The 12,930-nt window shown below is 44.4% G+C and overlaps 1 protein-coding gene across 1 annotated transcript in view; it reads left to right on the top strand.

The window, feature by feature from the left end:
- Positions 1–12,433, top strand: part of LOC115130277 (AVL9 homolog (S. cerevisiase)) — a 36,407-nt gene extending 23,974 nt beyond the window's left edge. The window contains exons 11-16 of the mRNA XM_029661246.2: positions 139–273; positions 678–897; positions 1,086–1,203; positions 1,400–1,453; positions 10,361–10,449; positions 10,683–12,433. Of these exons, the coding sequence (XP_029517106.1) occupies positions 139–273; positions 678–897; positions 1,086–1,203; positions 1,400–1,453; positions 10,361–10,449; positions 10,683–10,813 (747 nt within the window). The 3' untranslated portion in view covers positions 10,814–12,433. The remainder of the gene's footprint in view (positions 1–138; positions 274–677; positions 898–1,085; positions 1,204–1,399; positions 1,454–10,360; positions 10,450–10,682) is intronic.
- Positions 12,434–12,930: the final 497 nt, after the last annotated feature.

Genomic DNA, 12,930 nt, shown 5'->3' with positions numbered 1-12,930 from the left:
CACAATGAATAAGATTACATAGACCGAGAGGACCTGATCCTAGATCAGCACTCCTACTCTGAGACGCTTGATACATACAGCCTCAGATCAAGACGAAGGATAACCACACACTCTAACCTCTATGCCTGTGGTTGCCAGGGTTACCTGTGCCTGCCCTACATGGCCTTGCAGCAGCACCACCTGCTGTCAGACGTGACGGTGCGCGGCTTTGTCGCTGGGGCAACCAACATTCTCTTCCGTCAGCAGAGGCACCTGAGTGACGCTATCGTTGACGTGAGTCCTGCTCTCCATCTCCCCTCCCCTCCCTCCCTCCCTCCCTCCCCTCTCTTCTCTCTCCATCTCTCAACCTATCCTCTCCTCTCTCCCATACATAGGTCCAGTGATCTCAAGTGTGTACTGACAGTCTGCTACTGTTAGAGGAGAATTAGTGGAGAGCTTAGGAGAACATTGGTCTGTTTTTAAACGGTTCTCTCTGATTCTAGATTACAGATAGTGATCTTGTCCTTCTCTATTTTTTGTAGTTCTATGCTGTTTTCATAATGAATCCCACGTGTATGCTGCCTATCAGATTTGGCCTCTTTTTCCCAGATATCTTGAGTTACTGAGTGCTTTGTCTGCTGTGTGTGTGGGTCTGTGCGTGTGACTGTGTGTGTGTGTCCGTCCGTCCATCCTACTAGGTGGAGGAGGCTAAGATCCAGATCGGGGACCCAGAGTTGAGGAAGCTGCTGGGCCTGACCACGGCTGACCTGCGTTTCGCCGACTACCTGGTCAAACACGTCACGGAGAACCGCGAGGACATCTTTCTGGATGGGACAGGCTGGGAGGGGGGGGACGAATGGATTAGGGCCCAGTTTGGACTTTACGTCCATTCTCTCCTGTCCTCTACCTTACAAGAAGGTAGGACACTTATTGCCAGGGATGTGTTTCTTTTCTCATGAATGAAAACACCTTCCTCTAGTCCTACTACTAATTCCATGTGGGATCACTTCCTGCTCGCATCGCTGAACTTGACTATACTACTTCTAGTCATTTTTCTCAGATGATTTCAACAGCTAAATGCTCCTCTGTGTTGTGTCTGTGTCCAGACAATGAGAAGTTGCTAGCGGACTGGGGCACGCCCTTCATCTCAGCCTGGAGGATCACACACAACTACAGAGTGTGGTTCAGCAACAAACACCCAGCCATGGCCAAGATCACCCCAGGGTAAGATGGCACCCTATTCCCTGCCCTACTTTTGACCAGGGCCCGTAAGGATCGAAGGTAGTGCACTATATAGGGGGGTGGCGGGATGGGAGGGTGGTTGAATATGCCAAATGATGTTGCTACACTTTCTCAATGAATTATTTACAAAAAATGTACTTCTGATGTAAAATGACTTGTGTTATTTCTTCTTTCTCAGCCATCCGTTCCAAGGGCAGTACAGTGCTGCTGATCTGAAATTAAGATTCTCACAGTGAGTACTTAATTCTTCATTAAAATCTATTGATTACCCGTATACATAAAGCATCTGTAATATAAGCTATATCTAATGTGTATTTACTCTAAATCAGTTAAATGACAGTACCATGAAAACATAGATGACTGCCCCCCAGTGGTGAATTTAGAAGGGTTTCTGTGCCAGGTCTGTGGGTCAGCATATAGGGAGACTTACAATTGGTTTTGCTCAACTCCTGCGTCCTCTCTCCTCCGTCCTGCCTCGCCTCCTTTTGGGAAAGGTCGAAGGTAATCATGAACAAAAATGCGCTTGTATGAAATGACTCTCCTTCCCCCATTGGGCAAATGTTTAGAGGGGTGGAATCCCAAAATAAATGTGTCAAGTGATAAGAAAAACAACAACAAATAAAGTTAGTTGTGCAATACATTTTATAGATAAAAGGAAAAGTATCCTATCGTTTTTAAACGTGCGCACCAACCGTTGATTCAAAGAGGGCGTGGCTCATTAACAAAACACTCCTGCTCTTGCCGCCAGGAGGAGGCTCTTGTATCTTTGGCCGAAGTAGGTCATCGAGGAGGGAAGCATACTCTTCGGTTCACCGACTAACGAATTGACAATCCTCAACCACTTATCTGTTTCCGGGTCACAGAGGAGAGGAGGACGGAAGGAGTCGAGGAGAGGACAGACTTTTGCCTAAATGAGAATCTCCCATTGTTGTTATTTTCAAGTCAGTTATGTGATAGAGAATCTATTTTTTGCCAAGACATGTAAATCAAAGTCAAGTCTTTGAGGGGAGAGTTCAAGTTGTGAGGACCAACAGGTAGAAATCAGGGTAAACGGATAACAGCCAATGTTATAGGTAACTTTGAATATGTTTACCCTCAGTGTACAGCAGAACACCTGCAGTGAAATGTTATATTTTTTCCCGTTTTGAGGTTAATAGACTCAAAATACCATCTTGGTATAACTTCTATTCTGAGCAAAGTGGGGAGATGAATCCCAAACCAAGTTGGAAGGCTCCAAGATGACACTATGGGGTCATTCCTCGTGTATTGGCCATAGTCTAAACTGGGATAAAGGAACGAGAGGCCCAAACATGGAATATTGCTGCTTCCCAGTGATTTTTTTTTTTTCCTGCACCCAAATATACATTTCTACTCAATCTGTATGAATATTTTTTTGCCCGGCACCGGTAGTCTCAAGTTTAGGATGTGCATATCGCCCTCCCTTCCGCCATATTCTAATCTCCTTAGTCATTGTCTGTAATTATGTAATTACTATAATTATATAACCTCGTGCCCTCAAAGTTTTCACACCCCTTGAATTTTCCAAATTTTGTTGTGTTACAGCCTGAATTTAAAATGGATTGAATGTAGATTTGTTTGGCACTGGCCTACACACAATACCCCATAATATCAAAGTGGAATGATGTTTTTTTAACATTTTAACAAGTTAATAAAAAGCTGAAATGTCATCAGTCTAAGTATTCTGCACCTTTTATTATGGCAAACCTAAATAAGTTCAGGAGTAAAAATGTGCTTAACAAGTCACGTAATAAGTTGCATGGACTCTGTGTGCAATAATAGTGTTTTAACATAATATTTGAATGACTACCTCATCTCTGTATCCCACACATACAATTATCTGTAAGGTCCCTCAGTCGAGCAGTGAATTTAAGAAAGAAGGGCACCTAATTGTGTAGATTATAAAACATTTTTAAAAAGCAGACATTGAATATCCCTTTGAGCATGGTGAAGTTATTCATTACACTTTGAATGGTGTATCAATACATCCAGTCACTACAAAGATACAGGCGTCCTTCCTAACTCAGTTACCGGAGAGGAAGGAAACCGCTCAGGAATTCCACCATGAGACAAGTGGTGACTTTAAAACAGCTTTCTCCTATCACAGCCATTAAAAACTGAGGATCGATCAACATAATTGTAGTTACTGAACAATACTAATCTAATTGACAGAGTCAAAAGAAGGAAGCATGTACAGAATAAAAATATTCCAAAACAGGTATCCTGTTTGCAACAAGGCACTAAAGCAATGCTGCCAAAAATTTGGCTAGGCAATTCACTTTTTTACATTTATTTTTCAAATTCTTTGTTGTAGTTTTTACCCCTTTTTTCTCCCCAATTTTGTGATATCCAATTGGTAGTTAGTCTTGCCCCATCGCTGCAACTCCCATACAGACTCGGAAGAGGCAAAGCTATGTGTTCTCCGGAACACGACCCTACCAAGCCGCACTGCTTCTTGACACGCTGCTCGCTTACCCCGGAAACCAGCCACACCAATGTGTCGGAGGAAACACCGTCCAGCTACCGACCAAAGTCGGCATGCATGCGCCCGGCCCGCCACAAGGAGCCACTGGAGCACGATGGGACAAGGACATCCTGGCCGGCCAAACTTCCCCTAACACGGACAACGCTGAACTAATTGTGCACCGCCTCACAGGTCTCCCAGTCGCAGCCGGCTGCGACACAGCGTGGGATCGTATCCGGGTCTGTAGTGACTCCTCTAGCACTGCGATGCAGTGGCTTAGACCGCTGTGCCATTTTGGAGGCCTAGCAATTCAATAAAAAACAGAAATACCTTATTTACATACGTTTTCAGACCCTTTGCTTTTAGACTCGAAATTGAGCTCAGGCGCATCCTATTTCCATTGATCATCCTTGAGCTGTTTTTACAACTTGATTGGCGTCAACCTGTGGTAAATTCAATTGATTGGACATGATTTGGAAAGGCACACACCTGTCTATATAAGGTCCCACAGTTGACAGTGCATGTCAGAGGAAAAAACAAGCCATGAGGTCAAAGGAATTGTCCGTAGAGCTCTGAGACAGGATTGTGTCGAGGCACCAGTCTGGGGAAGGGTACCAAAACGTTTCTGCAGCATTGAAGGTCCCCAAGAACACAGTGGCCTCCATCATTCTTACATGGAAGAAGTTTGAAACCACCAAGAAACTGAGCAATCGGGGGAGAAGTGCTTTGTTTAGGGAGGTGAACAAGAACCCTGTGGAGATTGGAGAACCTTCCAGAATGTCAACCATGTCTGCAGCACTCCACCAATCAGGCCTTTATGGTAGAGTGCCCAGACGGAAATTAGAGTTTGCCAAAAGGCACCTAAAGGACTCTGCCCATGAGAAACAAGATTCTCTGGTCTGGTGAAACCAAGATTGAACTCTTTGGCCTGAATGCCAAGCGTCACGTCTGAAGGAAACCTGGCACTATCCCTACAGTGAAGCATGGTAGTGGCAGCATCATGCTGTGGGGATGTTTTTCAGCTGCAGGGACTGGGAGACTAGTCAGGATCGAGGGAAAGATAAACGGAGCCAAGTACAGAGAGATCCTTGATAAAACCCTTCCAACAGGACAATGACCCTAAGCACACAGCCAAGACCATGTAGGAGTGGCTTTGGGACAAGTCTTTGAATGTCCTTGTGGCCCAGCCAAAGCCCAGACTTGAAACCGATCGAACATCTCTGGAGAGACCTGAAAATTGCTGTGCAGCAATGCTTCCCATCCAACCTGACAGCATGAGAGGATCTGCAGAGAAGAATGTAAGAAACTCCCCAAATACAGGTGCAAAGCTTGTAGCGTCATACCTAAGAAGACTCCAGCCTCTAATCGCTGCTAAGGTGCTTCAACAAAGTACTGAGTAAAGGGTCTGAATGCTTATGTGATATTTCAGTTTTTATTTATTTTTTATTAATTTGCTTAACTTTCTAAAAACCTGTTTTTGCTGTGTCATTATAGGGTATTGTGTGTAGATTGAGGGAATTAAAAAAATCAATTTTAGAATTAGGCTGTAACGAAAGAAAATGTGGAAAAAGTAATTGAATTACTTTCCGTATGCAGTGTATGTTTGTGGCAAATCCAATACAACACATTACCAAGTACCACTCTCCATATATTCAAGCATAGTGATGGCTGCATCATGTTATGGGTATGCTTGTAATCGTTAAAGACTGGTGAGTTTTGCAGAATAAAAAAAATAGATGGAATGGAACTAAGCACAGGCAAAATCCTAGAGGAAAACGTGGTTCAGTTTGCTTTCCACCAGACACTGGGAGATGAATACACCTTTCAGCAGGACAATAACCTAAAACACAAGGCCAAATCTACACTGGAGTTGCTTACCAAGAAGACAGTGAATGTTGCTGAGTGGTCAAGTTACACTTTTTACTTAAATCTACTTGAAACTCTACGGCAAGACCTGAAAATGGTTGTCTAGTAATGATTAACAACCAATTTGACAGAGCTTGAAGAATTTTGAAAATAATAATGGGCAAATGTGACACAATGCAGGTGTTCAAAGCTCTTAGAAACCCAGAAAGACTCACAGCTGTAATCGCTGCCAAAGATGCTTTCACAAAGTATTGACTCCGGTGTGAATATTTATGTAAATGTGATATTTCTGTATTTAATTTGAAATACATTTATCAACATTTTCTAAAAACATATTTTCAATTTGTCGTTATGGGGTATTGTGTGTCGATTGATAAGAAAAAAATTAATGTCATCCATTTTGAATTCAGGCTGTAACACAACAAAATGTATAAGTCAAGGGGTATGAAAACTTTCTGAAGGCACTAGTTGCAATGTTTCACTGCAGTCACACTATTTTAGAGAGTACTAAGCTACTAATTGCTGTTCCCTGCTTGTGATGGGAATAAAGAAAGACACCAGGTCTCTTATTTAACTCTCTACATTAATGATGAGAGGTTCATTCTCAAAAACCCTTGCTGGCTGTCTTTGGGGGGGGGGTGGTTACGTTACAGAAAGTGCAGAGGAAATGTGATCCCGCCGTATGCTGACTGTCCCAGGTCCTTATCTCCAACCCTGCCTCTAAGGTTACATTCCATACTCCTCCCAAATGGCACCCTACTCCCTAAATAGTGCACATAAGGAATAGGATGCAATTTGGGACACAGGCTGCGTGTCTTCATCCTCTATTGATAGCTTTATGGTGAGAACATGGAGAGATCTGCTTGATGGTACTATATGGGTTCTCTCTCTTTCCCCTTCGCTATTCAGCGACATGCACGACCCCAGTGAACTCTGACGTAATGGCAAACAAACAAACAGACTGGGGCGCTGTTGAAAATCCTCCTGAACTCTCCGAGCAGGAAATGACTTCAGAAGCTGGTCAGACCTAAGTGAACTGCATAGATTTATATTTGATGTACGTTACAGAAGCTTCGTGGCGATGAGTATCAGCTCACTTAAAATGCCTGCCACGGAATAAAATGCAACAGGTTTATCTATCTGTATATGTATATGCATTTCACAGTCGACACCTGTTGTATTCGACGCATGTGACAAATACAGTTTGATTTGATAGTGTAACTCACACAATGAAGCGGTTGCATATATAGGCCAACTTTCCAAAGGAATGGAAAAGCATGCCTTTTGTACGGTGAATTTTCCATATGACTCTGGTCAAAAGTAGGGCACTATGTAGGGAATAGCGTGCCATTTGGCATGCAGTCAAGGTGCTGTATGGGAGTATGGGTGTTACACCCCCTGCATGGTAATCTCTGGATATAGCAGGCTGGATGTAGAGTCAGAATCTGCGTCCCAAATGGCTCCATATTCCCTATAAAGTGCACTACTTTTAACCAGGCCCCTAGGCGTGCGCTATGTAGGGAATATGGGACTCACTCGTCGGACAGGGAATTTGGCAGTTGGCCATGTAAGCTCTTAAGGAATAAATGAAACTCATTTCCTGCTTCATTCACTTTGTATAAGAGCAGCCTGGGTTCATTTCTACACAGGAACACTGGTATTCAGCATGTCTCATGTTCTGTGCGTGTGTGTGTGTGACTCTACTTCCCTCCCACTGTGACTGTCTTATGTGAAAGAGTCAGGTGTTTAATGACATTTGTGTGAGGCTTCCCTCTCGTCACTGACAGATGGACAAAATAAAACCGAGGGTACTGTTCAGTAAGGCAAAACGTACCAAAACATTTTTAACCGTTCTTATTGGACCAAATCCAGGTAGTACCATCCCATTTCATTCTGTTTCGAAACATCTCGTCCAATACTGAATTTTCGTGTGCCCTAATTGGTCAGTGGAGCCGTCAGTCATCAGGGCCCCCCAGTCAGACCCCAGTCTGCCAGCTTCCTTGTTTCCCTCAACACTCAATGACAGTGGAACTCTCTTTCTCTCTTTTTCCCTCTTTCCTCTCTCCCTGCATCAATAAACATGGAGTCTAGGGGGGTGGTAGGGGTGTAAGGGCTTTGTATTCAGGTCTTTGAGGAGGCTAGAATGGTGGTCAACAAAGACTGGGAGAAACTGAGTTATTTTCTTTCCTCTTGGTCCTGTCACTCAGTTTCACCTCACACAATGACCAGTCTTTGTCCTAACCAGGTCCTAGCTGGCTTCTTTCCTCATACCCCTCACTATTTTACACTCTCTCTCTGAAAACGAGAAAACAAATCTGCTTGACGTCCTGGTGAGAGAGAGAGAGTGGTGAATATTGCGTCTGTATTATACTGTTAGGTTCATCACAGCTCTCCTATTCATCTGTTATCTCTTGTTGCCAACAACGAGCTCTCCACTCATAGAGAGACAGAGATGTGTTTTTGAAAACAAAGCCACGTGACTGCATGACTTTGCCGGCCCTGCAACAAGCAGAGCGGAGTCCATGGCTGGCTGCCGACCGTTGCCGTGCCAACAGACGGTTGCGTTTCAAATGGCAACCTATTCCCTCTACAGTGCAGTACTTTTGACCAGGGGCAATAGGGCTATGTAGGGAATAGGGTGCCATTTGGGACATAAAGGGGGATCTGTTTTATTGTGAGCGGGCTGGGCTGGACCTACATGGCTGTTTATTTGGGTCAGGCAGTGAAGGTTGGGCCTGTCTGTGTGGTCGGGCCGGTGTCCGAGCTCGGACACTGGATTGGTGTCACTCTGTCGCCCAGGCTCCTAGCAACCACCACTGGAGGCTATGAGAGAGGTAAATGGGGTCTGGTGTCCTGTCCCATGTGCAACAGCAACAAGGCTGTGGTTTGTCACTGACGTTCACAGTCTGTGGTGCTGCAGAGACTGGGACAGAGATGGAGGGTGTCTCCCAAATGCCATCCTGTTCCCTACATGGTGGACTACACAAGCACATGCACTCACATACCCACACCGTACACACACAGATACACACACAGATACACTATATAAACAAAAGTATGTGGACACCCCTTCAAGTTAGTGGATTCGGCTATTTCAGCCACACCCGTTACTGACAGGTGTATAAAATTGTGCACACAGCCATGCAATCTCCATAGACAAACATTGGCAGTAGAATGGCTTTACTGAAGAGCTCAGTGACTTTCAATGTGGCACCGACATAGGATGCCACCTTTCCAACAAGTCAGTTCATCAAATGTCTGCCCTTCTAGAACTGCACCGGTCAACTGTAAGTGATGTTATTGTTAAGTGGTCCTCGGTTGCAACACTCACTACCGAGTGCCAAATTGCCTCTGGAAGCAACGTCAGCACAACAGCTGTTCGTCAGGAGCATTTGTTCTGCGTGGCCACGCACGCGTGCAGCTTAGAGGGAACATTGGTCACTTGTATTCCAAAACGGATTTGAAAAACCAAACTGATTTGAGCATTAAGGCCTGCAGTGTGAACAAGGCTTCAGTACAGAAGTCCATTCTCTTCAGCTGTACTGTGACTGTATCCTGTACGTAGTGTACTGTGACTGTACGTAGTGTACTGTGACTGTATCCTGTACGTAGTGTACTGTGACTGTATCCTGTATGTAGTGTACTGTGACTGTATCCTGTACGTAGTGTACTGTGACTGTATCCTGTATGTAGTGTACTGTGACTGTATCCTGTACGTAGCGTACTGTGACTGTATGTAGTGTACTGTGACTGTACGTAGTGTACTGTGACTGTATCCTGTACATAGTGTACTGTGACTGTATGTAGTGTACTGTGACTGTACGTAGTGTACTGTGACTGTATCCTGTACGTAGTGTACTGTGACTGTATCCTGTACGTACTGTGACTGTACGTAGTGTACTGTGACTGTACGTAGTGTACTGTGACTGTATCCTGTACGTAGTGTACTCTATCCTGTACGTAGTGTACTGTGACTGACTGTATCCTGTACGTAGTGTACTGTGACTGACTGTATCCTGTACGTAGTGTACTGTATCCTGTACGTAGTGTACTGTGACTGTATCCTGTACGTAGTGTACTGTGACTGTATCCTGTACGTAGTGTACTCTATCCTGTACGTAGTGTACTGTGACTGACAGTATGTAGTGTAGGAGTCCCTTGGTGCTAGTGCCAACCATAAGAGGTGCCAGGTAGGGAGGGGCTCACAAAGGGCACTGATGTTGATGCCGGAGTCATGGGACACCACAGCTGAATTCCAAATAGACCCCTAGTCCCTAGATCTGAGAGGATTGGATAGGTCTAAGCAATATAGCGAAAACCTTCTACCTAGCCAATCAGAAGGCAAGGTGAAGCTAGGTATTGCAGTAATGCTATCTATCCTCTTGTCACCGAGGTTAGTAAGAAGAGAATGCTTATATCTATCCAATCATTTGACCAGGACTACTGACCCTCTTGGGACTGTAATGTGTGTGTTGACATCTGGGTGATTTTAAAAAGAGACAGCCAGGCTGGATTTATTTGTGTGTATGTTGTGAAATGTACCCGGGACAACAAGCGGACACTCTCTGGCTGCTCTAGTCTCAGGTTGGCTTGGTTTGGATACTTAGATTCGACCACCGGTGACAGTAACTCTCTCTACTTCCGCAGAGTTATGCAGTACTATACTACAACAGGTTGTAGAAATATTTTAGTTGAGAAATGTGTCACTGCTACCCAGGGTTTCTTTCTGGGTGCAACATAGTTGGTCGTGACTGAATAGCCCTTTTTTTTCTCTCTCTCGCTGAATTTCAGCTCGGTGCAGAACAGCGAACGGGGGAAGAAAATTGGAGCAGCTGTGATCACCACCAGTCGAAGTGTCGTGCAGACCGGGAAGGCAGTAGGTGAGACCGACAGTCAGTCTCTCTAACCAACCTTTTCCCCAGACTCAAATTAAGCCACCTGTGAAGGATTTGTAGTCCAGGAAACTGGCCTTCAAAAATAGTCAACACAGAGTACTGCTAACTAACATTCACTCCCGGATGGCTTTGTTTTCATCAATTAATTTCTAAGAAATGTATTGTTCAGTACAAAACTGTATATCTTATCCACAATCCCTCCTGTCTCCATCCTCCAGGTCAGTCGGTGGGTGGAGTGTTAACCAGTGCTAAGTCAGCCATGTCGTCCTGGTTCTCTACGTTGGCCCAGCCTGCTATTTTAGCCACTCCCGCAGCCTCCCCTGAGCCTCAGTCACCTACCGAGCCTTGACCACCTACCTGCTGCCTGCCTCCTAACCTAGCCTTAGCCTCTCACGGGCTTTAGCCAACATGAGTTAAGCCTAGGAGCTGAGGATACCCTAACCCCCTCCAACGGTCCTTCCCCGATTCCCCGCATCCTTTCTCCTGAGCTCCTTCTCAAAGCCTATTGGAGAAGGTCAGAGGGGAGGGATCTTGGACAGTGACCTCCAATACAGTTGAGGCGGCGAGGAGACAGGATGCGACGTGACACACTCCTCTCCCTTTTCCTTTCAGAACCAGCTAGTTACAGAAGGAACCGGGGTCAGGTGGGCAGGATAGGTTGATTTTTGCGTGTTTGGGGAAAGGTTATATTTTATGAAGGATTTGTTTCAGGCCTCTGATGGGATACCACAATACAGCAGAGGGATCTAGGTCTTTGTTTGTAAATGATTCCCTATGTAGTTCACAACTTTTGACCAGGGCCCATAAGGTACTGGTGATAAGTAGTGCACTAGGAGAGATGCCATTTAGGACGTAACCCTGGTCTGCAGTACCCTCTCCCCTCCATCCCCAGGTTACAACTGCTCCAGCATGGAGGACAGACGAGAGGAATAGCCACTTGTGCTAAACAGACCGACAGAAATATGCTCAGAGCTTCAGATTTGTGTTTTTCTCTGTGGTGGAAGACCTTTTGTGTTTTATCCAAACTGTATTCCAACAAGGTGTATACTGTATATACTATACTGACAGTGTGAAACCAGTGCATTGCTGGCTGGAAGCTGTGTTACAGTAAATTAGTAAGATGCTGGGCCAGAGCAAGTTATTCTCGGTTTACTGGACAGGACAGGCAACCTGTGTGCTTGTCCCAAATGGAACCCTTACCATAGTACACTACTTTTGACCGGACCCTAGTCTATAGTAGTGCACTATAAAGAGAAGAGGGTGCCATTTGGAACATGTTAAGAAAACTGCTTTTTATCTTTTTCCTCATGTTCGCACTATACACGTATAGCTTTTATAAAGATGGTTGGAGTATTGGATAAAACTAATTTATTACTTGTACATAAGTGAATTCCCTCTGTCTCGACACGACTGGAACCAATCTCTACCTGATATGGCACCCTATTCCCTATATAGGTCACTACTTTTGACTAAGGCTCTTCAAACCTATTCCCTAGAAAGTGCACTACTTTAGCCTATACTTGTTACTTTGAGATGATTACAGTACTCCCCCCCACCAACTGTTTGTATTGAAGTTGTTGGATTAGTTTAACATTTAGAAAATAAGTGTGTATATATATTTATCTTTGAGATCTGGGACTGTATCCACTAAGAGTGCTGATCTAGGATCCCATATAACCTTATCAATTACGATCTAAAAGGCCAAACTGATCCTAAATCAGCACTCGTACTCAGACATGGGCCCAGGTCCAGTTTTTAAACTGTAATAACATCTTTGCCGGCTGTCTGAACCATCATCTCCTTGATTTTCTGTCTTGACTTTTAAACTAAAGTCTGTATGCTTCATTTGTTGATCTCTGAAAATCACATCAATGCAATTATTTTTTTTCACCTGACATAGTGTTTTGAAAATATTCTAAATTGTTAAATTAATTTATGCTGCATTAAATATAAAAGACATGCAAATCTACTTTCTCATAGCTTCTGTACTTAACAGCTGGAATCAGCCTCATCTTTACTGCTTTCCATAAGCACTACAAAACAAGAGATTAAAAAAGTATTTCTGTAAGCTTCTGTTAAAGAGAGCGAGATATTCATGGTCTGGTCATACTGTATGTAGGTCAGCCAAACAAAAGACCGTAGAGGGGGTGTACCAGGACATGTGGTAGCATTACCGGACAAAAACAGGCTGCAGCCACGTGCCTCAGTTCAATAACATCACACGCGAACCCAGGGACCTCACGGATGACTTTCAGATTATCAGCTCAAAAGCTATGGGAGGGGGAGGCAGAGCGATGTTTGTTTGGCTTCAGCAGCTGTCCCAAATGGCACCCTAGTCCCTGTATGGAATAGGTTGCCATTTGTGAAGCAACCAGCTCCAGTTATAGCTATTCAGAGGTGCTACCGACAGGGCTTCTGTGGATGCCTTTTAGGTCAGGCAACGAATAGGACAAAACTATTTTAAGC

The sequence above is a fragment of the Oncorhynchus nerka genome, linkage group LG6, assembly GCF_034236695.1.
Source record: "Oncorhynchus nerka isolate Pitt River linkage group LG6, Oner_Uvic_2.0, whole genome shotgun sequence".
NCBI classification, from domain to species: Eukaryota; Metazoa; Chordata; class Actinopteri; order Salmoniformes; family Salmonidae; genus Oncorhynchus; species Oncorhynchus nerka.
This window is presented reverse-complemented; position numbering and strand designations above follow the sequence as displayed.